The sequence below is a fragment of the Thamnophis elegans genome, chromosome 4 (assembly GCF_009769535.1).
Source record: "Thamnophis elegans isolate rThaEle1 chromosome 4, rThaEle1.pri, whole genome shotgun sequence".
In the NCBI taxonomy this organism is placed as follows: domain Eukaryota; kingdom Metazoa; phylum Chordata; class Lepidosauria; order Squamata; family Colubridae; genus Thamnophis; species Thamnophis elegans.
Genome location: NC_045544.1, coordinates 112,020,935 through 112,047,999, shown reverse-complemented (window position 1 = coordinate 112,047,999; position 27,065 = coordinate 112,020,935). Strand labels below are relative to the sequence as shown.

General features: G+C 44.0%; 1 protein-coding gene across 2 annotated transcripts in view; it reads right to left on the bottom strand.

Annotated features, from left to right (window-relative positions):
* Positions 1-27,065, bottom strand: part of INTS9 (integrator complex subunit 9) — a 103,788-nt gene that overhangs the window by 10,966 nt on the left and 65,757 nt on the right. For both annotated transcript variants that reach the window (XM_032216886.1, XM_032216887.1), the window contains 5 exons: positions 17,293-17,473; positions 16,010-16,070; positions 11,495-11,666; positions 5,884-6,008; positions 3,249-3,416 (listed from right to left, as the gene is read on the bottom strand). In XM_032216886.1, the coding sequence (XP_032072777.1) occupies positions 3,249-3,416; positions 5,884-6,008; positions 11,495-11,666; positions 16,010-16,070; positions 17,293-17,473 (707 nt within the window). The remainder of the gene's footprint in view (positions 1-3,248; positions 3,417-5,883; positions 6,009-11,494; positions 11,667-16,009; positions 16,071-17,292; positions 17,474-27,065) is intronic.

The following is a 27,065-nucleotide window of genomic DNA, read 5'->3' as shown; positions in this document are numbered from 1 at the left end:
ACACACAACCCAATAAGTAGTAATCAAGTCTTTGCCATCCAGAACAAGGTATCAATTCCACAGCATACTAGTCTTGAAAATTTTCTTGCATGCTCTTCCATTATTCCTGCTCAACTGATAGTTGAAGAAAAGACCACAGGCTCATGGCTTCAGTCCTATATCGAACAAAAATGCACAAGGAAAATCCGATGGCCTGGATACAAATCTTTTGCATCAGACAAAAGCCACTTGAGTCCAGTAGCACCTTCTTTCCAGCAGCACAGATAGAAGTTGGTTAGGAGGAGAATAGCTCTCCTTTGTTTTGCCTCCCCAGTATCCAATATCCTGAAATGTAAGTTTCTAGGCGACTGACCGATTTATCCACGATGGAAAATGGGACTATTTCTGAGAAACAAGGCTAGCCCCAAAGACGTAAGAGTAGAAACATCCAATTTTCAATACTTGAATATATATCCCACAATATAGAAGTCCCACAATATAGAAGTCTTGGTCCATTTTTGCAAAACAAAGCTGGATCAAATGAAAAAAACAAAAACCCCATGTATCTCAGACAGGGCAGTCAGATGCCAATTCAGAATGAAATATAGAAGCCCCCCTCCTTGTCTATCCTGTTTGTTATTTTTCATGAACTATTGTTTTTAGAATATACTGCCAAATGTTATGCCGGTTTACGGTTTATTAGGATTTGTATGCCACCCACTCTCGAGAGACTCAGGGCGGCTTACAGATAAAAGCAGGAAGGGGGAACATATAAAAATTAAAAAGAACAGACATTAAAATTTCACAACATTCATATAGCTTAGAATGGGGCTGGATAAATCAACAGCCCCAGGCCTGCCGGAACAGCCAGGTCTTAATCACTTTGCGGAAGGCCGGAAGAGTAGTAAGGGTCCGGATCTCCATGGGGAGATCGTTCCATAGGGCTGGAGCAGCTACAGAGAAGGCCCTCCCCCGAGGAGTCACCAGCCGACATTGACCGGCAGATGGAATCCGGAGGAGGCCCAATCTGTGTGATCTTATAGGTCTCTGGGAGGTAAATGGTAGGAGGCGGTCTCTCAGGTAGCCAGGTCCTAAACTATGTAGGGCTTTAAAAGTAATGACTAGCACCTTGAAACGTGTCCGGAGACCAATGGGAAGCCAGTGCACCTCGCGGAGGATAGGTGTAAAGTGGGTGTACCTAGGTACACCCACTATCGCTCACGCGGCTGCAATCTGGACTAACTGAAGTTTTCGAACACTCTTCAAGGGCAGCCCCATGTAGAGCGCGTTACAGTAATCCAGTCTTGAGGTGACGAGGGTGTGAGTGACCATCCGAAGGGCCTCCCGGTCCAGATAGGGTCGCAACTGGTGCACCAGGCGAACCTGGACAAAGGCCCCCCTGGTCACAGCCAACAAGTGATGTTCTAACGTCAGCTGCAGATCCAGGAGGACTCCCAAATGGCGAACCCTCTCTGAGGGGCGTATAGTTTTGCCCCCCAGGCTAAGGGATGGAATAGCTGGACCATCCTTGGGAGGGAGCATCAATAGCCACTCAGTCTTGTCGGGAATGAGTGCAAGCTTGTTCGCTCCCATCCAGACCCTGACAGCCTCCAGGCACTGGCATATCACTTCTACCACTTCCATGCCCATCACAGAATTTTCAATTTTTCCAAAATACACATCCTCCATTTATACCATTTAAATATCAATTTTCATTTATAAACTCCTATCTAATTCAAGTATCACTTGATAAAAGGCATTGATCAATGTGGAACACTATATTATAGGACAACTACAATTTCCCCCTGAAAATAAGGCCCACCCCCAAAATAAGCCCTAGCCTGATTTTTTAGCATGCTCCTAATATAAGCCCCCCCATAAGCCCGTTAAGGTCGTCATCAGCTTGTGTGTGAGTGTTTGTGTGTGTTTACTCTGGGCTCTATCAGGACTCTGATCACTGGAAGGGGGTGTAATGGGAAGAATGGAATAACACAATTAGCACATCATCAAGCAAGACTTCAGTCATGGCAATCAACTAACAAAGAAACACAAGATGGATTCAAAAGAGCTTCAAACCAATCACTAGGAAAGGGAATAATTTATTTATCCCAATTAGTTGTTCAAAATAGAGTTCTCATGCACAATAGCAATAGGAACTTTAATCAGAAAAACTGGAAGAAATTAAACAAAATATTGATATTTTCTTCTGCCTCAATTAAAACTGGACAATGTGTTAAGTATTTCTGTATATAACCTGTAAGCATTAGCAATAGCACTTAGATTTATATACCACTTCTTAGTGCTTTTACAGCCATCTCTAAGCAGTTTACAGAGTCAGCATATTGCCCCTAACAATGTGGGTCCCCATTTTACCCACCTCGGAAGGATGGAAAGCTGTCAACCTTGAGCCTAGTGGGATTTAAACTGCCAAATTGCAGTCAGCCAGCAGTCAGCAGAAGTAGCCTGCAATACTGCACTCTAACCACTGTACCACTGAGGTCCATTGTTTTGTTTTATTGTTTGGCTGGTTGCTATGCTTGGAATGTTGACGTTGTGCCTAGGCTGCCATAAAAAATGGGCTAGGCCATTGGTGGAATGGCTAGCCACGATCATTTAGCTAGTCTCCAAACAAACCATCCAGGTGGGACTGGTCATTGCAAGGGCAGCAAGAAAATTACCCAGAGGAACATTGGTGCATGTAGCCAACACAATGATAATCTCAAGGTGGAATTTGTTACAAAACTAAATCAGAGCAGTGATACAGGTAACCCAGAGGTGGGTTGCTAATTCTTTTACTACCAGTTCAGACAAGCTCCCATGCTTGCTCCTGCATGCGTGAGACGCTTCTGTGCATGTGCAGAAGCGTCCGGGTGGGTGGGCGGAGCCTCCCGCCATCACTACTAGCAGTTCGGCTGATCTGGGCCAAACCGGCAGCAACCCACCTCTGAAGTAACACAAGTTTTCAATTATTAGAATTGAAAGATTCTAAAAAGTTTGCTACAACAGACTTTTTCCCCGGAAAAATATGACCTCATTTCAGCAACATCAATGGCAACAGCTATTGGCCTTTGTTCTCAAGAAAAACTGAACAAAACTTATATCTGTATCTTGCTGACACCACTTACAGTATGTCAATCAACAACATCTAGGTGCTTTATTCATGCACTTCACCCATTGCTTCAAGGCCTTTCACTCCCCCTCCCCAAACAATCCTGAAGCGATCTCGTATCAGTCCTCCTTCCTTCACGAGCCCCCCTTTCATTCCTCACCTCTGGGGTGATTTCAATCTTCTCATAGCGGCGTTTGAATGGAAGAGTTAGCACCTCTGCTCTACGGTAGGACATGGGTGGAGGCAAGCAGTCAACCATCAAATCTGTGCGATGGGATTGGGTTGGAGGAGGCTGAGTATATTGCTCAGGACAAACCACATGGAGAGGCTGTTAAGAAAACAAGGAAAGCACTGGTGAGATTTTCAGTAAGTTCCAGTGCAGTTTCAAAGTATGGGGGAAAAAGAAGATTTTCACACTTTTTTCAGGATAAATTAATTAAGAGTATATGCCAGTGATGGCGAACCTTTCCGGCACCAGTGCCAAAAAAGGTCACGCAGAAACATCACGCACGCGTGTGGTAAGCAGGGCTCCGCTCTGGAAAAGCCAAACTTCCGGGTTCTAGTGCGCATGCGCATGCAACGATCAGCAGGCCGGTGCGCACGTACAGGCTGGTTTTCAGCACTGCTACGTGTGTGAAGAGATCGTGCTCCGGAAAAGCCAAACCTTCAGGTTCTGGCACGCCTGCGCACCCGGCTATCAGCTGGCTGGTGCACACCAGTTTTCAGCGCTGCCTCACGCACGAAGGACAGCTGATCTGCTTGGAAAGGAATGAAATAAAATAAAATAATAAAATAGGACATATTTCCACCTTGCCCAGAGAACCCCAGTCTACAAATTCAAGGTACGTTCAACCATTACAGGACCATAAGATCATAAGAGCTCTGTTTTCACTGGCAGAGGCACTGCGGGTCAGTCCTTTGCTCTTTCCAGGGCACTGCCACGGGCCAGATCTAAGCACTCCGCGGTCTGGATCTGGCCCCTGGACCTTGAGTTAGACACCCCTGTTGTAAATTGTATCACTTATATTATGACACTACTACACAAATGATACCAAAATGACATCATTTAGATAATGAAGTCATTATACAAATAACATAAATGGACACCAATTATACCATTATGCAACTTCCAATTGGATTTTGTCTGTTGTAGATGGCTCCCTTTCAGTTGAGATGTGGAAAACTAAGGTTTCATTGTACTATTACAGCTTTGGTAGGACACTATGCTTCAACGAATATAATATTTGAAAGGTGCAGCTGTCTTACAGTGACCTGCCTAAATTCTGGGGTGGGGCCTGAGGACTGTACTTAAACAGGATGATGCTAAGTGGGTGAGAATAAGTCACATAGACTTTTCTTTATGGTTGGGTTTTTTTTCCCCCTTAACTGCTGTTAAATTATTTTAGAACGTACTGTATTTTTCAGAGTATAAGACACGCCTTTCCCCTCCCCCCAAAAAGAGGGTGAAAATCTAGGTGTGTCTTATACACTAAATACAGCATTTTTGGCATACCGAAACCCCACCCCCTTGCAAAAATGGACGTGCAGAGGGTTTGGGAGGCTTGCAAAGTGCTCCTAGAGGCTGGGGGGACTGTTTTTGCTCAGTTCTGCCTTCTCCCCAGCCCCCAGGAACACTCTACAAGCCTCCCAAAGCCTCTGCATGCCCCCCCTTTTGTGAAAAAAATGGCCCGTTTTTACAAAAAACAGGCCATTTTTTGCTTGTTTTTGCCCCCCCCTCCCGTCCAGCCCCCAGGAGCATTCTACAACCTCCCAAAGCTCTGCATTGCCCCACTTTTTTTTTTTTTTTGCAAAAAAAAAAAAGAGGCGTACAGAAGGTTTGGGAGGGTTTTTTTTTTTTTTTAATTACCTCTTCGAAATCATGATGCGTCTTAAACTCTGGTGCGTCTTATAGTACGAAAAATATCGTGTCCCATGTGTTCCTCATCTCAAAATGGCAATCAGCCACATGGTTGATTTTGGACAATTGCACTGACAAACATAAATGAAAAGGAGCCCTAGAGGCTGGAAAAATAGGGTCAAGGCAACCTAGGTTGGAGATTGGAGTGTTTTCTGCTTTTGTAATACAAATCTGTGTTACAGGACAAATGTCAGTTACATGCTCAACAAAACTTCACACAATGCAGTCTGGCAAAAATCCAGTTTCTAATCAGATGTTAGCCTCTTTGGGAGTCTTCAAATATAGTCAATGATAAGGTTTTGGATTTTCTTCACGGAGCAATAAATTGGCATAAAGAACATTTCTAGGCACGTCGGCAAAAGCAGAGGTTTTCATTAAAATGATGAAAGCAACACTGGATCATTGTAACACAAACTCTACCACAAGAACACATTTACAAAAGAGATGGAATTTGTGTCTTGGTGGTGTGGCACTGCTTTCATCATTTCTCCATGCTTGATCCCCCCCCTGCCCCCCACAGGTGCCTCAGTTCTATTATATATAGCAGAATATATTTTGGAGGCACCTGTACTTGGGTAAAGTATAATTTGGACTAGCAGTAAGCAAATTAAGTGAGCCACCCAATGAGAAGGAAGGACTCACTGGAGAAGAGCCTAATGTTGGGAAAGATTGAGGACAAAAGAAGAATGGGACAACAGAGAATGAGGGGGCTGGATGGAGTCACCGAAGCAGTAGGTGTGAGCTTAAATGGACTCCAGAGGGTGGCAGAGGACAGGAAGGCCTGGAGGAATGTTGTCCATGGGGTTGCGATGGATCGGACACGACTTCTCAACTAACAACAACAACAAAACAAATTAAGACAAGTAAAATTGATTACCTGTACTTCTTTGAGTAGTTTGGACACCTGGATAAAATTCAGCCTGGTGTCTATTGGACAATAGATACACTTCATGGCCAGTGGCTGGTAGGGGGCCAATGCATCCAGATAAGAGAAATCAGGCTCTGTAAACAGGAAAGGGAAGAGGGGGGAAAGGAAGAAACCTAGTATTTAATATTATGCCAAAACTTTGTCAAACCACACACTCCTCTAAGGGATGAGGGGTTTTGGTGTAAACCAGAAAGCAGGGACTATACAGCTTGGGGACATCGTAATGATTTCAAGCCCTGGGACAAAGAGGATGCATAGAATTTTAAAAAGGCAAGACAAATAAAGAGTAGTACAGGTGGTCCCTGATGTACGACCACAATTGAGCCCAAAATTTATTTTGCTAAGCGAGAAATTTGTTAAGTGAGTTTTGCCCCATTTTATGACTTTTCTTGCCACATTTATTAAGTGGATCATTGCAGTGACTCTGCTTGTCAGGAGATTTCAAAAGGGGATCATATGCAACTGTCACGAGTGTGAACCGGGTGTCAAGCATCCAAATGTAAATCACATGACCATGGGGATGCTGTAATGGTCATAAGTATGAAAAGATGGCCATGGATCACTTTTTTCAATCGTGTGTAACTCTGAACGGTCATTAAATGAACTGTTGTAAGTCAAAGACTATCTAGATAAGAATCAGTTTTGCATAGTAGCTACAGGCACTGAGCTAGATGCCAGGAGATAGTGAGTTTTAATTCTACTTTATGCCTGAAGCTAGTTGGGTGATTTAGGGCAAGTCAACCTGATTCAGCATGGGAAGAAGACAAGGGCAACCCTCTTCTGAAAACGTTCAGAAAATTCAGTGTGCATCACCAGGAATCAAGTTTGACTCAAAGATACCCAAAAGAAAAAGAGGGCTAGTGATAGGGTTTATGCGTTCATGGAAAAGGAGAAAGAGTTGACTTGTTACTCAAAGCCTTTGTTCAGCTAAACAGTCCAAATTCTGACATTTGAATAGAAATGCAAGAGTCCATTCTCTTCCTGGACTGGATGGTTGTGTCAGCTAGCATCAGCTTTCTTTCCCACAATGCCCCAAAGCAATGCTATAACAGGATCTTTGAAGAAATTTATATTTAGAGATTCCTGCATATTTGCTCAAGGATCTTACTACCCTCTTCTTTATTATGAATCTATTGACTCTTCAACATATTATTTTAAGTAACCTAATTTTCCCTTCTTGCCCTACCCACCCATCACAGGCTCCTGATTTGAATGAAATCACTTTGACGGAAGAATTCAATACACTTCTACTGTGTTTTCCCGAAAATAAGGCCCAATAGGAAAATAAGCTCTTGCATGATTTTTCAGGATGCTCATAATATAAACCTGTTCTGACCCCACTCCATACGGTGAGTCATACTGATACAAGGTTACTGTTAGCCACGCTTTATTCACAGTAATTACTCACAGACAAGACTTTGGCAGCAACCCAGACTCCCACAGATAAGAGATACACACAAGAGCTTCTCCAGCTTAGTAAAATGGTTGTGTCCTGCAAAAGGTCTCCTCCCAAAGTCTCTTCTTATATACTCTTTTGGGAGGAGCCCAAATCACAACCACCTGGGCCCGATTATCTTCTATGTCTCCATAATTGCTGCCTGCGCTTATCCGCCCTTCTTTGCCTGGTGTCCGGGACCAACTCCCTTTGCTCCTCCCCACTGCTCCAGGACCTGACGTCATGGACAAACTCCCTTTGGCTTTCATCGCTGCTCCATGCCTCAGGCGTCTCCTGGTGGCCAACCAGCCTCTCTGGTCCCTGCTCAGAGTCTGAACCCTGCCCAGTGTCCTCCATATCATCCAGAGCCGACTCATAGGGTTCCTCGCTATCGGAGTCTGTCGGCAGCTCCAACGGCTCTGCTGGGCCACAACATAAACCCTACCCCAAAATAAGCCTGGGTTAAGATTCTTAGCCAGCCAGATGCATTTAGTACCATCTTTCCCTGAAAATAAGACCTAGCTGGAAAATCAGCTCTAATTTGGAGCAACAATTAAGATTAAGATTTAAGGAATTTGTATGCCGTCCAATCTCGAAGGACTCTGGGAGGCTTACATAAAAACAATTTTAAAATACTAAAAATTTAGAATACAAAAACAAAGCAGGTTAAAAGAACACAACATGCACTCAGTTCTTAGTGGGGCTGGAACTCAATCAAGGATCAGCAGCCCCAGGCCTGCCGGAACAGCCAGGTCTTAGTGGACTTTCGGAAGGCCGAGAGAGTGGGGAGGGTCGGGATCTCAGGGGGTAGATCGTTCCATAGGGCCGGGGCAGCTACAGAGAAGGCTCTCCCCCGAGGACCGCCAGTCGACATTGTGTAGTCGACGGCACCCGGAGAAGGCCCATCCTGTGAGATCTTATCGGACGCTGGGAGGTATGTGGCAGGAGGCGGTCACGGAGATATCCAGGTCCTAGGCCATGTAGGGCTTTAAAGGTGATAACCAGCACCTTGAAGCGCGTTCGGAGACCAATAGGGAGCCAGTGCAGCTCCCGGAGGATAGGTGTCACGTGGGTGTACCTCCTAATATCGCTTGCACGGCTGCATTCTGGACCAATTGTAGTCTCCGAACACTTTTCAGGGGCAATATATTAATATATAAAAAGACCCAGTCTTATTTTCGGGGAAACATGGGTGCCTCCCAACCTTTTTGAAAGACAGTCCATGAACTATTCCCATTAAGAATTAAAGAAGAAAAAAATGTATAAATAAACAATTAAAAAAAAGAATTAAAGTTTCATGTCATCTGGCTTTTACAACAGCTTGCTTAATTGAAATTGCCATCTGATCCATCATTATTTTCCAACATGGTGCCTTCCATATACTTTGAATAACATTTCCCAACATCCATATGGGAAGAGACAAGGTGAGGAAAGTTATTGAATGCTCTGATTCTCAGGCAATTCCTACCAAATTTTATGAGACCTATTTCTGAGTAACCACAGATAGGATTGTCCCATAATAGTTGGGCCTGAAAACTGGATTATCATCAGATTTATATATTAGATTTTTTTAGAGAAGATCACAGTGCTTGTCTAAAAAGTAAGGAGCTGTGCAACACTATAAAAAAAGGCTTCTAATATAAATAAATAAAAATATGCTCTTATTCAAGGACTTCAAGGGAAGAGATACTGTATTTTTCGGAGTATAAGATGCACCGGAGTATAAGAGGCATCAAGGTTTTGAAGAGACAATTTTTTTTAAAAAAAGTAGGTAGGTAGATAGAGGGAGGGAGGGAGGGAGGGAGAGAGAGAGAGAGAGAGAGAGAGAGAGAGAGAGAGGGAGAGAGAGAGAAATACAGTAGGTAGTTAGGGAGAGTGAGTAGTTAGGTAGGTAGATAAAGGGATAGAGAGAAATAGAGAGAGAGAGAAATACAGTAGGTAGGTAGGGATAGAGAGAGAGTAGGTAGGTAGGTAGATAGGTAGGTAGAGGCAGAGGGAGAGGGAGAGAGAGAAATACAGTAGGTAGGTAGACGGATAGAGAGAAATAAAGAGAGAGAGAGAAATATAGGAGAGATAGATAGAAATATAGTAGATGTGTAGGGAGAGAGAGAAAGTAGGTAGGTATATAGAAGGATATTATATACATATATATATATACTCTGTGTGTGTGTGTGTGTGTGTGTGTATGAAAATGGGCCCATTTTTTTAAAAAAAGGTATGAATAGCCTTTAGGGGGCTTGCAGAGTGCTCCTGTGGGGTGGGGGTGAAAAATGAGCAAAAAAGGGCCTGTTTTTCACAAAAATGGGCCCGTTTTTTGTCAAAACAATTGCATGCATAGCCTTTAGGAAGCTCATAGAGTGCTGCTAGGGGTTGGGGGGACAAAAACGGGCCATTTTTCGCTCATTTCTGCCCTCCCCAGTTTCCAGAAGTTCTCTAAAAGGCTCCATAAAGCTATGCAAGGCCATTTTGGTGAAGGGGGCAAGGCTTAAGGAGGCAAAAAATGCTGTATTCGGTGTATAAGACGCACCCAGATTTTCAGCCTCTTTTTTGGTGTCTTATACACCAAAAATACGGCATCTAGTTCAACTTATCTCTATCTGTTGACATCTCTCAACATGATATAATGAATCACAATTCCCATTACCAACACATCATAAGAAAAATACCACAGTGGGGAAGGCTAATTGAGTTATTTTCAGATAATCAATAGAAAATTATATCAATTAGTCTCATGTAGAACGACAGTAGCAATTCATCTAGAAGAATTATCACTTCTTTCCTATTGGAAATGTAATCAAGAGGCAATGGCAAGAGGTCGGGGTAGAGGGGATGAGGAAACTCACTTGCATTTAATTACATTTTCTATTAAACCAGAGTCAGGTTTGAAATAGTTCATTCTACAACAAGGAAACTGAATTTAAAAGGAAGTACTCCTTAAACAGTTCCCATCTTTGAAAGAAAATGTTGATATAATAGACAGCAATATTTCTTCATAGCTTTCCAGCATATAAATAGAAAGTTGTGGGCTTCAGCCCAAAATGTTTTTCCAAAGTTACTTGAGCAGCCCTGTTTCAATTTCTATATTAAGTTACTTGAACTGAAGTAGCACATCTTTTCTCTGAGTTATAGCAAAAACCTAAAGGCCCAAGGGAAAATCCAGAATGGCCAGGCTGTCTGGGACAGTTCCCACATATCTAGACATACTGTATTTTTCGGAGTATAAGACACACTGCAGTATAAGATGCACCAAGATTTTGAAGACCCAAATTAAAAAAAAAAGTGTTTGAACTCTGTAGACCTCCCAAAAATGGCCTGTTTTTCATGATAACGGGCCTGTCTTTTGTAAAAAGAAAAAAGGCATGCATAGCCTCTAGGAGGCTTATAGAGTGCTCCTGGTGGCTTGGGGGGAGGGGGGCAAAACTAGCAAAAAATGGCCCGTTTCCATTCATTTTTGCCTTTCCCAGTCCCCAGGAGCACTTTGGAAGCCTCCTAAAGGCTATGCACGGCCATTTTGGTGAAGGGGGTGGGGTTTTGGGAGGCCAAAAATGCTGTATTCAGTGTATAAGATGCACCCAGATTTTCACCCTCTTTTTTGAGGGAAAAAGGTGCGTCTTATACTCCAAAAAATACGGTAACTACAGACAAGATGTTTTAAGTAAAGCAGAAATTTTTTTTCTGAGAACTTACATAGGATGTTTAACTGGCTAATGTTGAGCTCCAAATACTGGAATGCTTTATTTCTGGCCTCATCCAGCAAACCAGCTTTTTCTTGAACAGGCTGTCACAAAACATGATTTGTGGGTCTGCCCTTGGAGATGATTCTAACGTGTCGCTTTTAACCAGCAGGATGCCAACATTTTAATTAGTTATTCAAACTTGATCAATTTCAGAAGAACTTTTATTAACTACTCATTTTCCTTTCAGGCCCAATTAAGACTGCTGCTCTTTCTTTTTAAGGCCCCCTTTTACTTTCCAGAATGATAAAATGTCTGCGGAAAACCATAGTGGCTTTTATTGGAAGTGAAATCTCTGTGGGATTGGTAAAAAGATGATGCATACAGTCTGTCAATTCCACACGTTAGAAATACAGCTCTATTTTGCAATGAATTACATTAGAAATCATACCTGTAAATATAATGGTGTTGAGACTGGATTTCCCCCACAGTTCCATGAAATGCACAACATCGCCAAACCGGAGCGAGGGATGCCCGGTGAACACCACACAAGGCTGCTTGAAGTCGTTACTAAAATCTCCATGGATGCTGGGGTAATGCTTCAGTTTGTTGGACTGGATGAGCTGGCATTCAGAAGGAGGAAGGGGGTTATTTGCCTTTGTCTTTCATAATTATTTTGAAGACACATTTCAGTGACTGTTAAACTGGCCCTCCACCCACCAGCCTCTGTTCCCAGAGGATTAAAAATGGAATTTGGTCCTGCTTCTCAGTTTTCTAGCTGAGATCATGTGGTTGTAATGTCTGTTCTTACAAGATTTGGTTTATAAATAAAGTAACACAGCAATATTGTAGGCCCGTGATTGGCACACATGCCATAGGTGGCACACAGAGCCCTCTCTGTGGACACACCAGCCATCGCCCCAGACTGGCTCCACCATGCATGCACGCGTGCCTCCCACCAGCCAGCTGGTCTTTGGGTCTCTGCTGCACATGCGCAGGGGGGAGGCTTCCCTGATCTCCACAGGTTCCTCCGCCAGCGCACCCTACCTTTCTCCTCTATTTCTGCCACCCTTCCCTGATCCCAGCAGGTCCCCCCCCGCAGCACGCCCTACTTTTCTCCTCCGTTTATGACACCCGTGCCTTCCCCTATCTTCTCAGGTTCTTCCCCAGCACACCCCACCTTTCTACTCCATTTCTGCCGCCCGTGCCTTCCTCGTTCTCCACAGGTTCCCCCCCCCCAGTGCACCCTACTTTCTACTCCCATTTCTGCCGCCCACATCAACCTAGAAGCCGAAAAGGGGCATGGGGGCGCCGCACAAGGCCCCCCCCGCCTGTTTTGTGCCTGGAAAGCCTCCTGCATCAACCTAGAAACCAAAATGGGGCATGGGGGGGGGGGCTGGGGCACATGCAGGGCGGGCTGCATGTAGGGGGGATGCGTGCCCATGCGCAGGGGCAGGGTGCATGCGTGGGGGGTGCTCGCATTGCATTTTGAGGGTTGAGGCACCTGCGCATGCATTCTCTTTCTCATGCGCCCACGCTTTGGGCACTTGGCACCAAAAAGGTTAACTATCACTGTTGTAGGCTATACACTCCATGGCTCCCATACAGAGAAAGAAAGTACAGCTCCCAAGTCAAATACGGTTTTCGTCTTCGGAATATTTCTTCCAGCAATGAAACCTGAAAGGTCAGCAGGCAATTGTAGAGGATGAATACCTTTGTAAGAATTTCCTCTCCAGAGAGCAGAGATAAAGGGCTCTGTAAGCAAGTCTTGCCACAGCCCCAAAACGAGGGGCTTCGCCTTGGTGTTGCTAATGGATATTTTCCTTGACAAGAACGACTAATAAGAATCCATTAAATAAATGTGGGCAGACTTTTGAAAACATATTCAATGTCTTCTTGTTTCCCATTGATGGAAAGAAAAGAAGCTGCTTCAAGGATACCTTTTACACTGTATTGACCAAAATCTCCAGGGGCTGGAGATGGAAAAACAAAAACTCAACACAAAAACCAAATACATTTTCTAAGCTTAAATTGCAGCATTCAAAACAAGGGCATCCTCCAACAGCTTGCTTTTTCTTTCCTATGAAGTGGATGCAATTTGGAAGCTCAATAAGCACAGGTGTAAACTGCAGAAATCTATGAGGCCAATCTTTTATATACAGGTGAAACTTGAAAAATTAGAATATCGTGCAAAAGTTCATTTATTTCAATAATGCAACTTAAAAGGTGAAACTAATATATGAGATAGACTCATTACATGCAAAGCCAGATAGTTCAAGCCGTGATGTGCCATAATTGCGATGATTATGGCTTACAGCTCATGAAAACCCCAAATCCACAAACTCAGAAAATTAGAATATTACATGCAATCAATAAAACAAGGATTGTACATAGAACAATATCGGACCTCTGAAAAGTATAAGCATGCATATGTACTCAAGACTTGGTTTGGGCCCCTTTTGCAGCAATTACTGCCTCAATGCGGCGTGGCATGGAAGCTATCAGCCTGTGGCACTGCTGAGATGTTATGGAAGACCAGGATCCTTCAGCTCTTCTGCATTGTTTGGTCTCATGTCTCTCATCTTTCTTTTGGCAATGCCCCATAGATTCTCTATGGGGTTCAGGTCAGGTGAGTTTGCTGGCCAATCAAGCACAGTAATCCCGCAGTCATTGAACCAGGTTTTGGTGCTTTTGGCAGTGTGGGCAGGTGCCAAGTCCTGCTGGAAAATGAAGTCAGCCTCCCCATAAAGCTTGTCTGTGGAAGGAAGCATGAAGTGCTCCAAAATCTCCTGGTAGACGGCTGCGTTGACCCTGGACTTAATGAAGCATAGTGGACCAACACAGCAGATGACATGGCTCCCCAAATCAACACAAACTGGAAACTTCACACTGGACTTCAAGCATCTTGCAGTGTGCGCCTCTCCATTCTTCCTCCATACTCTGGGTCCTTGGTTTTCAAATGAGATGCAAAAGTTGCTCTCATCAGAAAAGAGGACTTTGGACCACTGAGCAACAGACCAGGTCTGTTTTTCTTTAGCCCAGGTAAGACACTTTTGATATTGTTTGTTGTTCAGGAGCGGCTTGACAAGAGGAATACGACATTTGAAGCCCAAGTCCAGGATCTGTCTGTGTGTGGTGGCTCTTGATGCACTGACTCCAGCCTCAGTCCACTCCTTGTGAAAGTCCCCAACACTTTTTAATGGCCTTTTCCTGACAATCCTCTCCAGGCTGCAGTCATCCCTGCTGCTCGTGCACCTTTTCCTTCCACACTTTTCCCTTCCACATAACTTTCTGTTAATGCACTTTGGGAACATCCAACTTCTTTTGCAATTACTTTTTGAGGCTTTCCCTCCTTATGGTTTCCTGCACAACTGTCAGGTCAGCAGTCTTTCCCAAGATTGTGATTCCTACTGAAGCAGACTGAGAAACCATTTAAAGGCTCAGGAACCCTTTGCAGGAGTTATGGCTTAATTAGCTGATTAGAGTGGGACACTTTGAGACTAGAATATTGTACCTTTTCACAATATTCTAATTTTCTGAGATTGTGGATTTGGGATTTTCATGAGCTGTAAGCCATAATCATCACAATTATGACAAATCACGGCTTGAACTATCTTGCTTTGCATGTAATGAGTCTATTTCCTATATTAGTTTCACCTTTTAAGTGGCATTACTGAAATAAATGAACTTTTGTACAATATTCTAATATTTTGAGTTTTACCTGTATATTTATATACAATACAATACAATAGCAGAGTTGGAAAAGACCTTGGAGGTCTTCTAGTCCAACCCCCTGCTTAGGCAGGAAACCAACCAAATGGCTATCCAACATCTCCTTAAAGAATTCCAGTGTTGGGGCATTCACAACTTCTGGAGGCAAGTTGTTCCACTGGTTAATTGTTCTGTCAGGAAATTTCTCCTCAGTTCTAAGTTGCTTCTCTCCTTGATTAGTTTCCACCCATTGCTTCTTGTTCTACCCTCAGGTGCCTTGGAGAATAGTTTGACTCCCTCTTCTTTGTGGCAGCCTCCTGAGATATTGGAAAACTGCTATCATGTCTCCCCTAGTCCTTCTTTTCATTAAACTAGACATATCCAGTTCCTGCAACTGTTCTTCATATGTTTTAGCCTCCAGTCCCCTAATCATCTTTGTTGCTCTTCTCTGCACTCTTTCTAGAGTCTCCACATCTTTTCTACATCTTGTCAACCCAAACTGAATGCAGTATTCCAAGTGTGGCCTTACCAAGGCATTATAAACTGGTATTAATACTTCACGTGATCTTGATTCTATCCCTCTGTTTATGTAGCCTAGAACTGTGTTGGCTTTTTTGGCAGCTGCTGTACACTGCTGGCTGATATTTAAATGGTTGTCCACTAGGACTCCAAGATCCCTCTCATAGTTACTACTATTGAGCAAGGTACCACCTATATTGTACTTACTATATATAATAAAATAAAGTAAAATAAATAAAATAAGAAAGATAAAAGCCACAGAATAGAAAAGGACCAGTCATTCAATCTCCTCTTCAATGCAGAAATCCAAGCCTACAATATCTGGGCGGCCTGCCAGAACCCATCCATAATTCCAAGAAAAAGTAGCCTCTGGAATTATTTAGGTCTGCAGACCATGAAGCATTACAGTCACGCAATGGAAGCAAGACTAAGCTATATCTGGACTGCACTTGGTCTTTGAATGATATGCCAGGGATGCAGTCTAAGAAATAGGGGTGGCCAGGACAAAAATGAAACTTAATTAAAATTAAATTAAAACTAAATAGCTTAACAAGCTTATGTATGCACTCCCTGTTTGTCATTCTAAGATCACAGCTAATCAGTAATTTTGCAGTTGGTGGGGCGGATCACAGCCCTAGGATCCAATAGGCTTATTCAGCTAAAGAGAATATCTCCATCCTTTCTCGTTTGAAATGATTGAAATGGAAGCTTTGCACATTTAGGGAAACCAACTTACCTCTGCATGTGGAAAGGGAGGTTCTGGTAGGTATACTTTTGTCTGCTTGTTGTGACATAACCTAAAGTTGAAAGGAGAGAGCAAAACAATCTGGAATTATAATCCTGTTTGGTCACACATAGCAAGTAACTGCTGCCACCTACTGCCCAGCTCTTCAGCCAAAGTTTGGTGGCAGCAACAGCAAAATGGTTAAATAAATCTGGAACCTTCTTTAGGATCCCACTGGAATAGAGGAACAACAAGACACCTGGGGGTGCTTTGAAAACTAACAATGTAATCACTGTATTTCCTTTCATGGGCATCAGTCCTGAACATTTATGTCACAATAAATTTGTATGTTTTGAAGGGACTGAATTAACTCTTAGGGTGTTTTTCCTGTATGAGGCTCAGATGCTTCCCCTTCTGCTGATTATTTACAGAGGAAGAGCAACTATAGAAATAAGAGACATCAGCCACTATGCTTTGGGGAAAGAATTTCTGGGAGCTATTTGGTGGACTACCAGTTCACTACTTGGCTTTCTTTCAGGAATGTTCATGGATCAAAAATCAAGAGGATGATTGTTGAAATAGAATTGACATTGTCTGAATTCACCACATGGATTATATGTGAATCTATATATATAAAACTGGCTCACTGTGTGTGTGTGTGTGTGCACGCGCACATGTATGTTCCAGCATAACTCCAGAACGCCTGGGCCGCTGAAATGAAAAGGACTGAATTATATCTATAGTGTCAAGTCTCAGTAATTGTGACAGTGATACTGTGCATTTTGGATTCAAGTTCTGTTAAGATACAGCCTGTTGTGTCTTAAAATGGCTTCTACTGTACAGCATAATGGAGTTTCCATGGTAACGGCTTCGCAGTACTCCACAAGGGAGCTCCCTCTAATACAGGATTAGGATAAATACATACCGGGGCTACGCCGGGTTATCAGCTAGTAATAAATAAGATGCACAGCATTTTTCTACAACCAGTGGCTCAGAAAAATATGAAATACTTCTGAATATACAGAACAAGAGTGGACAGCCCTCTGCCTCCCTTTTATAAGTTTCTAAACTCTCTGGGATAGGTGGGCTCAAACTTTTGGAGGATGTTTAAAGACAAAACCCTAAAAGCCTTAAACTCTTAAACCTCCATTTCACACACACACCCCTCAAAAGAGCCCCGAATACCTCCTCCCCAGGCCAGAGTGATTTTTTTCCCCATTTCTCAGAAACGAATGAAGTGACCAGCCAAAGTCTTGAATCTCTTGGGCTGATAAAGAGAAGCCGCTGTCACCTACCATTCAGCGAAGATCTGGGAAAACTCGAGAGAGCTGTTTGCCACAGGTGAAATGAAGTAGAACAGGATGTTGGAGAGTCCGGCAGAGTCAATGTACTGATAGAGACACTCCAAAAGATCATAGATCACTCCGGAGGGGTAGCAAGGGACCAGCACGTTCCCCCCATTTCGAACTGTAAGAGCTTAAGAAAGGCACAAGAATAAATAAATAAAAAGATATACAGTTCCAATAGTATCCAATTAAGGAAACTCACAAACATGGCATAATGGACGCAGCTGCCCCTGTGGCTTCTCCCCAACATGAAGATACGGAAGTGTATTGTCTCTGAACACAGGGGTTTCATTAATTGGCAATAAAGCAAACGCACCTTGGCAGACTCCTCTGAATTTAGAAAAAGGCCGTTATGTCCACAATTATTAAGTCCATACATTTTCCATGCCTTGTGCAGAAGTTCTCTCTTTTCTGGGAACAGAACCAGCACTTCACGCTGGTCAATTTCATTAACAATACTATAATTCCATAGTTATTCATTTTTTGGCTTTATATATTAGTAATCCTGAAAACTGGATTTTTTCCAATTTTTTTCCAGATGTTTTCAGAAGCCTTTCATACCTACACCCCACTTCTATATCCTATGCATGCCGTCTCCCGAGATCTCAAGTCTGCATAAACTAAGCTTATCTCTGTTTATTAATTAATTAAAGCATCTGATTTTTCTCTTCAAAACAAGGATTTCCCTTGGAGAAGTCACAATAAAAACTGAGAATCTAACAATAAAAGTGACAAATTAAAAAAAAACCACTTTTCTTCCTGTAAAAGGTGCAGAAAACGGTCTAACTAATACAGTTGGTTAATAAAAACAAAGTTATAACTCAGAGGTTGCTGACTTTTGGGGCCAATGGGAACATAAAAGGATTTTGAGAGTATGTTACGGACATATTATTGCTGTCATGGGAAGCAGGATCAAATGTATACCCCATGGCGGGTATATTTCCAGATAAAGCAATAGGCAATTATTTTCATTTTTCAGGACGGCTCCAATATAAATGAAAATCGTGCTTGCGTTTGAGGGTCTTGCTTTGCAGCTTGCTAGTTTCTCATTTACTTTTTTTCTAACTAAAATGATTTTTAAAAATAGAATCAAGTGGGTTCATGGAGCCCAACACATCCCTATGGAAAGGCCTTTGATTATGGTAGCTCTTGTGGGCATTCCACAGGCGTACTCAAGATTGTAAGTCAAAATATATAAAAGATCTGGGGAAAATAGGGGTTTTTCTCCCCATGTTTTATTTATTTATATTACTTTCCATTTCCATCAAACAGTGTGTGATCTGGGTACAGTTATTATAACAGTCAGAATCCACGTATTTGTTGTTATATTCATCACAATAAAATTAATAACTATACAATAGTATAATAACAACACAGGACATAATCATCTTTAAATTATCTCCACATTAACATTTCCTCTTCTTATATCTCCTCCTTTCTAGCTTCTGTTTCTATTGTCTAACCCAGTGATGGCGAACCTATGACACGCGTGTCAGTGCTGACACGCGTAGCCATTTGGGGTGACACGCATAGGATTTCATGTGATTCATCCTCGGCTCCTGCACGGCTGCCGAGGATGAAAGAATCTGTGCTGGAGGAACGGGGGGGGGGGCGGGACGTGTGATCTCCCCTGCCCACACTCACTTACTGTATCGCCGCAGCCCCTTTCTGAGCGCAGGGGCTGCTGGTAAGGCGTGCGTGCCGTGTGCACACACGTCATCAGCGCGGCGAGGGAGGACCCGCAGGAGAGGAGCACAGGAACAGTGCGCGCCTCTCTCCAGTCAGGCCGGCACAGAGAGTCTACTCCTGGGACTGTCGGTTACGACCGCACCACACTTATCTCAGTTAACGGCAGGGCTGTGGAGTCTGCTGCTTCCAGCTCCACGTCCTCATCAACATGCCGCTCCGGCCCGCCCCCGCTATGAATGTTGATGAGGATGTGGAGCTGGAAGCAGCCGACTCCACAGCCCTGGTTCACGGCACCCCAAACAAGTTCAATAATATCAAGGGCAACATACGAAATCGACTGATGAACAAAGAAGTTACTAAGCAGGTATGTTAAATAATTTGTTTTTGGTTTATTAAATACAATTATATATTGCAATTATACATTTTTGTAGTTTAAACTATAAATTGCGCAAAATTATGTTTTTGTCGAAGTGACACACAACGCGAGTTATGCTCGATTTTTTGCCGATTTTTGACACACCACGCCAAAAAGGTTGCCCATCACTGGTCTAACCATTGGTAAAATATATCCCATGTCAAAAAATATTCAAGTTCTTCTTTATTCTTAATAGTAAGCGTTAGTCTGTCCATTTCTGCACATTCTAGTATTTTCTTAATTACATTATCATCTGACGGAATCTCATCCTTTTTCCATTGTTGTGCAAGTACAATTCTGGTTGCAGTTAGTATATGTAAAACCAGATATATAGTCTTTTTATCATATTTTTCCGGTAGGGGCCCAATAAAAATGTCTCTGGTTTCAAGTCTATATGTTGCTTTATAATTTTTGGGGAAAAATAGTTTCCAACATGGGGCTCTTTGCTTAGGGGACGCGATGGCTCAGAGGTTAAGACACTGAGCTTGTCGATCAGAAAGGCCGGCAGTTTGGCAGTTTGAATCCCTAGTGCCACATAATGGAGTGAGCTCTCGTTACTTGTCCCAGCTTCTGCAAACCTAGCAGTTCGAAAGCATGGAAAAAATGCAAGTAGAAAAATAGGGACCACCTTTGGTGGGAAGGTAACAGTGCTCTGTGCGCCTTTGCTGTTTCGTCATGCCGGCCACATGACCACGAAGACGTCTTTGAACAGCGCTGGCTCTTTGGCTTTGAATCAGAGATGAGCACCGACCCCTAGAGCCGGAAACAACTAGCACATATGTGCAAGAGGAACCTTTACCTTTATCTCTTTGCTTAGTGAAATTCTGAGTTATAGGCAGCAGCCTTCTCAGTAAAGCATCTTTTGGCTTCAGTGACAGTGAAGCTATCCAAGATTTTCCAGGACAAGATGGGCATATAAGGGGATTTCCTATTCCAATTTAGACTTGCTGCAGTAATAATCCCTTTCTAAGTTTGGTGCATTTTTGTTTCCACAGCTATTCTTTCGCTTGAACTTTTGGCTTCATCCTTGTCTGTCTCTGGTTTATTTCTTAGATAAGACTTATTATTTTACCTTTTGATTTCTAGTTCCAACCTCCAGATTGACTGCAGATTATTGCCATGTCCCAGCCTGACATTGTTCACTATCGTGACCCGTCAAAACCGCGGTCCACTAAAGCGCGCCCGATTAAAGCGCGTACCTGACGTCATCAGCAGCGCGACAAATACGACCGCGGAGAAAAAAGGGCGCTTTAAAAAGCGCTTTTAAAGCAAGCCGATTCACATAAAGGTAAGGGTTAGGTTTAGGTTTAGGGTTAGGTTAAGGGTTAGGTTTAGGTTTAGGGTTACATTAAGCGTTAGGGTTAGGTTTAGGGTTAGGTTAAGGGTTAGCGTTAGGTTTAGCGTTAGGTTAAGGGTTAGGTATAGGGTTAGGTTTAGGGTTAGGTTAAGGGTTAGGCTTAGGTTTAGGGTTAGGTTTGGGGGGTTAGGTTTAGATTTACGCGTTAATTTTAAGTTTACCGCTCAGAGCGTGCTGTTTTCGTCGCGCTGTGATGACGTCACGTACGCGCTTTCCTCGAGCGCGCTTTCGTCTACCGCGGTTTTGTGGTGGAACCGTTCACTATGAGGCATTTTTGCATACAACTTGATTTTTGGCAAAAATGACATAAATCATGGCAATGTGACTGCAGGATGCTGCAAATGGTAAACGTGGGCTGGTTACCGAGCACTTGAAATGTGGTTACATGACTGGGAGGGGGCTGCTTGGGCTTTGGAATTTTTTTGGGGGGGGAGGGGCATTGTAACTTCAAGCAGTTGCTAAGCAACTGGTTGTAAATTAAGGACTACTTGTATGTAGCATCATGTGTGACCATTCATATAGCAATTCACATAGGAGTTTTAGGAATTACTGTATTTTTCAGAATATAAGACGCACCGGAGTATAAGACGCACCAAGGTTTTGAAGAGGCAAATTAAAAAAAATATGTAGGTAGATAGAGGGGTAGAGATGGAGAGAAATACAGTAGGTAGGTAGGGAAGGAGAGAGAGTAGTTAGGTAGGTAGATAAAGGGATAAATAGAGAGAGAGAGAGAAATAGAGAGAAATACAGAGATACAGAAATACAGTAGGTAGGCAGGGGGAGAGTGTAGGTAGGTAGAGGGATATAGAGAGAGAAATAGAAAGAGATAAAGAGAGAGAGAAATACAGTAGATAGGTAGGAAGAGAGAGAGAGAGAGAATACTGTAGGTAGGTACGTAGGTAGATAGAGGGGGAGAGAGAGAAAAATACAGTAGATAGGTAGGAAGAGAGAGAGAGTAGGTGGATAGACAGAGGGATAGAGAGAGAGAAAGAGAGAAATACAGTAGGTAGGTAGGGAGAGAGAGTGAGAGTAGGTAGGTATGTAGAAGTTTCCAGGTGTATTTATCCATGTGCTGGAGAAGGAAATCACTGACAATCTGCAGCACCTAAGACTTTGTTTCTGCTGGCACAGCACTTGATCAATCTAATTCTCATCAATCAGTTAAAGAGCTTTCCAAAAGGAAAAAAAAAGTTTTTGCACTCTGCAAACCTCCCCAAAATGGCCTATTTTTTTTTTAAAGGCATGAATAGGCTTGGGGGGGACTTGCAGAGTGCTCCTGGGGGGGCAAAAACAAGCAAAAAACGGCCCCATTTTTCATCAAAAAAATTGCATGCATAATCTTATGGAGTGCTGCTGGGGGAAAGGGCAAAAAATGGGCTGTTTTTTGCTTATTTCTGCCCTCCCCAGCCCCCAGGAGCTCTCTGAAAGCCTCCATAAGGGTATGCACGACCATTTTGGTGAAGGGGGCGGGGCTTTGGGAGGCAAAAAATGCTGTATTCGATGTCTAAGATGCACCCAGATTTTCAAGGTGAGTTTTATACTCCGAAAAATATGGTACATGCCTGGGCTGCAAAAATCCAAATGACTACTAGGTGGCAAATAAATCATTTGGAGATGTTTGCTGTATAGTTGTAAGTAAAGCAAGTGTCCATGTATATATGTGTACCAGCAATGCCATCACATAGCTTAATGCAGGGATCTCAAATTTTTGGTTGGTTCATTGCACATTTGGAGGCCTCTAAATCTATTTCTATGGCTTCAAAAAACACTTTGTAGGAACTAAGGAAATGTCGAACAACAGCAGGTACAAAGCACTAGATAGACACAGAGGTTAAGCCATGAGAAGCCCTCCAGGAGCTGGAATGAAATGTGATGGTGCCTCAACTCAACTCAACTCAACCCAACCCCAGAGATATCATGGTCAGCTAGTCAGGGTCTAAAACCTCTTAAATTTAAAAATCCTTGCCTGATCCTGTGCTCCATGGCACAGATTTTCAGATGGCCTTGGACTCTCTGGTCAATGGAAGTGAGGAACATAGAATGATGTTGACCTTGGAAGTCTTTTCGTCCAACCCTCTGCTCAAGCAAGAGACCCTATAACAGGAGTATCAAACTTGATTTCATTGAGGGCTGCATTAGGGTTGTGTTTGATCTGGGGGGGGGGGCAGGAGGGCATGGCTAGTGTGACATCACTCGTGTTGGGAGCACCTGTGGTGGTCTGAGCACTCTGCTGGTGAAAATGTCTCCTGAGCTCCATTTTCGGCTGCGATGGTGTCCTGCAATCCTTTGCCAGCAAAAATGGAGCTCGGGAGGGCCTCTGTTTTCACTGGCACAGTGACTATGGGCCAGTCCGTTGCTGTTTCCAGTGCGGCCCTGCGGGCCAGATCTAAGCACCCCACGGGCTGAATCTGGCCCCCAGGCCTTGAGTTTGACACCCCTGCCCTATAACATTCCAGACAAATGATTGTCCAATCTGTTCTTGAAGGCCTCCATTCATGGAGCACCAACAACTTCTGGAGGTAAACCGTTTCAATGATTAATTGTTCTCACTATCAAGAAAGTTCTCCTTAGTTTTTAGGTTGGATCTCTCTCTTTCCCCTTTACTTCTTGTGCTGCTCTCAGGTACTTTGGAGAATAGGTTGACCTCCCCTCTTCTCTGTGAAAGGCCTCAAGTACGGGAAGACCGCTATCATATCACACTTAGTCCTTTTCAATAGGCTAACCAGTGATGGCTAACCTTTTTCTAAAGGGGTGCAAAAATTGTGCATGCATGTGCTATCGTGCGCATGCCCACCCCCTGCGCATGCATGCACAACCACCCTTGCACATGCACGTGGGCCCCCATGGGGGGGAGTTTTCCTAGATGTTTTCCCAGATATTTGTTCCCAAACTTTCAGTTTGTCCATTGGGCTGTTTTAGGTTTCCCCAGGCTTCAGGAAAGCCTCTGGAGCCTGAGGAGGGCGAAAATTAGTCCACTGGAAGTTCGGGAATGGCAAAAACGGCCCTCCGGAAGGTGGAAAAATCAGCTGAGGGCTGCCATGCCGATAAATATGGCTCTGCGTGCCACCTGTGGCATGTGTGCCATAGATTCGTCACGGGACAAGACATACCTAAAGCTTGGAGAGGGAAAATGAGACGAGATCCTGGGACTGCTTGAGAGTTAAATAGGAAATAACTTAAAGAGCTGCTCTCTACTGGGAAAGACAGCAAGCAAGCAAAATCTCTATGCTAGGGAACAGGAGAGAGGGAAGGAATCAGCCTGGGAGAAAAGAGGAGGAAGGAAACAAGAACAAGGCTGAAGCAAAGAAAGCTCCCTGCTCAGCAAAGAGAGAGAAGCTGAAGAAAAGGCAGGGTTAGGACTGATCTTGCTGAGATATTTTCCTTGATTCTATCATCCTACACATAATTTTTCAAGCTCATTGCATATTTGGTGTTTTCAAAAACTGCCAGTTAAGTGGCCAAAGTGAAATGTTTCCTTCGCACCTCTGTTTAACAGTATACCTTTTTTTAAAGTACTAAGTGTTTAATGGCACTCTATTTTCTTCATTTGTGACTCGCTTGGTATGAAAAGACTTTAGCGCTGCATCCCTTTTAGGCTAATAAACTCATCCTTATGCAGCACTTGTGACAAGTCCCTGCCTTAAAACCCATAATAACACCTATCGCCAGGAGAGGGCAGCTTAGTTCCAGAAAGCTATTTTGATTTAAAAGAAACAAGTCAGGAAACAGGTGTTGGTACTGGAACAGGTACATGAATAGCAGTGGTGGGTTGCAGGTGGTACACCCCGGTATGGGCGTACCGGATCCTGCCCAGAGCACCGGGTACCGTTCCGGTATAGTGCTCCGGAGGGCCCGCCCGTGCTCCTTACCTGTGCTTTAAGCCTTTGGCGCTTCCACGAACGGTGGATACGATGCCTGCGCGACGCTCCATCGAGCAGCTGGAGCGTTGCGGAGGCTTGCGGAAGCGTCGCAGGCAAGTACGACACATGTCCGTGGTGCCCGCGTCCATGAGGGTGACGCCGGGGGCGTTCCAACCGTACCGGTTGGAATGGAATCCAGAACCCACTACTGATGAGTAGGCACACATACACATACATACATATCTTTCAAAGGACAAAAACTGTAGGACAGATTAAACTTCGCAAGTGCTATTACGCTGACTTTCCAGCAACTGCAGCCCAAACATATAAAATAATTAGTAACTCGTACAAGGGAAGGTTTGTGAGTTCCTGGAATGAAATAATTCTCATAGCTAGCAGGCAGGTAGAGCCAAGGGCTCCTTGGGACCGTCATCACCATTGCCCATGAGCTCGACTGAGAATATTGTTGGGTTTGAAGGTGTAAAAGATCAGAAAGGGCTACGTTGGGACAAGTTGCTCCAAAAAATGTAATTGTAATGTAGTTGGTAGATGATGTCAACATTCTATAGAAGATGACATAATCCTGATTACAATCATAGATCAATCAAAAAGCAAGCAACATCTTAAATGAAAAACAGACAAAGGAAGAAAGTAAACCAATGCATATCAACGCATTATAGCAGTGATGGCTAACCTTTTTTGGATTGCGTGCCAGAAGCAAGGGGGGGGGGAAACCAGGGGGGTCATGTGCAGGTGTGCCCACACCCATAATGCTATGCACGCAACCTGAACATGCATGCGTGCACAAACCCCCGTGTGCGCATGCAGCTGGGGTCGCATGCATAGCATTATGGGTGTGGGCACGCCCGCGCATGACCCCCTGTGCTCCCAAAAGCTTGGGAGGGCAAAAAAAAGGGCACACTTTTTTCACTCTCCCCAGGCTCCAGAGGCTTTCTAGAAGCCTGGGGCGGGCCAAAACACTCTCCTGAAGGCTCCGGAGGGTGAAAAACGGCCCTATGACCAAACCGGAAGTCCATTCCAGAACTTCCGGTTTCCCTATAGGGCCAGTTTTTCGTGCTCCGGCGGCTTCAAGGAAGCCTCCGGAGGGCAAAAAACTGCTTTAAAAGAAGGCCAAAGTCAGCTGGCCAGTGTGCGCATGAGCACTGGAGCTGACAGGGCAATGCCTAGTGTGCCTCAACAAATGGTTCCACATGCCACCTGTGCCATAGATTCGCCATCATGGCATTATAGGGTAATGGATACCTGAAATACAAGACTCTCTATAAGGAATGCAATCGTAGGTAAGCATCTGAGAATATCCCAAAGGTCCTTTTTCAAGAGGAAACTGGACTTTCTTGTTTTTCTTTGAAGAAGTTTTGCTTCTCATCCAACAAGCTTCTTCAGCTCTGACACGATAGTGGGGAATGGAAGGATTTGCATTGCTCCAAATAGCTTCAATGCCATCCAGTCAGAGCTGAAGAAGCTTCAAAGAAAAACAAGAAAGTCCAATTGCCTCTTGAAAAAGGATCCTTGGGACAACCATGACCAGGGATGGAATTCAGCCGGTTTGGACAAACCAGATGCTAATTTTACATCTGGTTCACCGAACCATTATTTGCAAGGCAGGGCTGGGTTTCTGCTGGTCTTATTCCTGGTTTGATGCATGTGTGCTCTGCGCCCAAACGCAGTTGCCTGTAAATAGGTCTGCGCATACGCAGAATATTAAAAATGTCAAAAAAACATGCCACGGTGACTAGGGAACCGGTTCAGGGGCATGGCGAGCCTACCCTCCCTACCAGTTTGGCAACCCAGTCACAATTTCCGGTTCGGGTAAACTGGTAGCAACTCCTCCCACCCTGCCCCTCCCCTTCCACACAGCCTGTTTTGGATTCCAGTAAGTGCAGGGCCCTCGCAAAGGCTCTGGGAGGGTGAAAAACGGGCATCCCATCTCCGCAGGGCCTCCAGAGCCCAGGAGAGGTCATTTTCACTCTCCTGGAGACTTGAGGAAAGCTTCCAGAGCCTGGGGAGGGTGAAAACAACCCCCCCATGGTGCAGGAGGTCGAGTAGGCCACGCCCACCATGGCCACGTCCACCCCGCAACCAGGTAGAGAACCTGTTGCTAAAATTTTTGAATCCCACCCCTGACCATGACCTGGATGGCTGAGAATCTCCATAGACATCTCAGACTATGCATATAGGACCAGGACAGTGCAGAGCCTACTCAGTCCTTTCAGAGTGGAGCTGGACTGGGAACTGGAGCTACAACAGTTTGATATAATGGCAAAGGTGCTGGACTAGAAACCAGGAGACTGTGAGTTCTAGTTCTGATTTAAGTAGAGCTGTCTGAGTGAGTTGGGACTCATCAGTCTTTCTTCAGCCCAATTCACCGCACAGTTGTTGG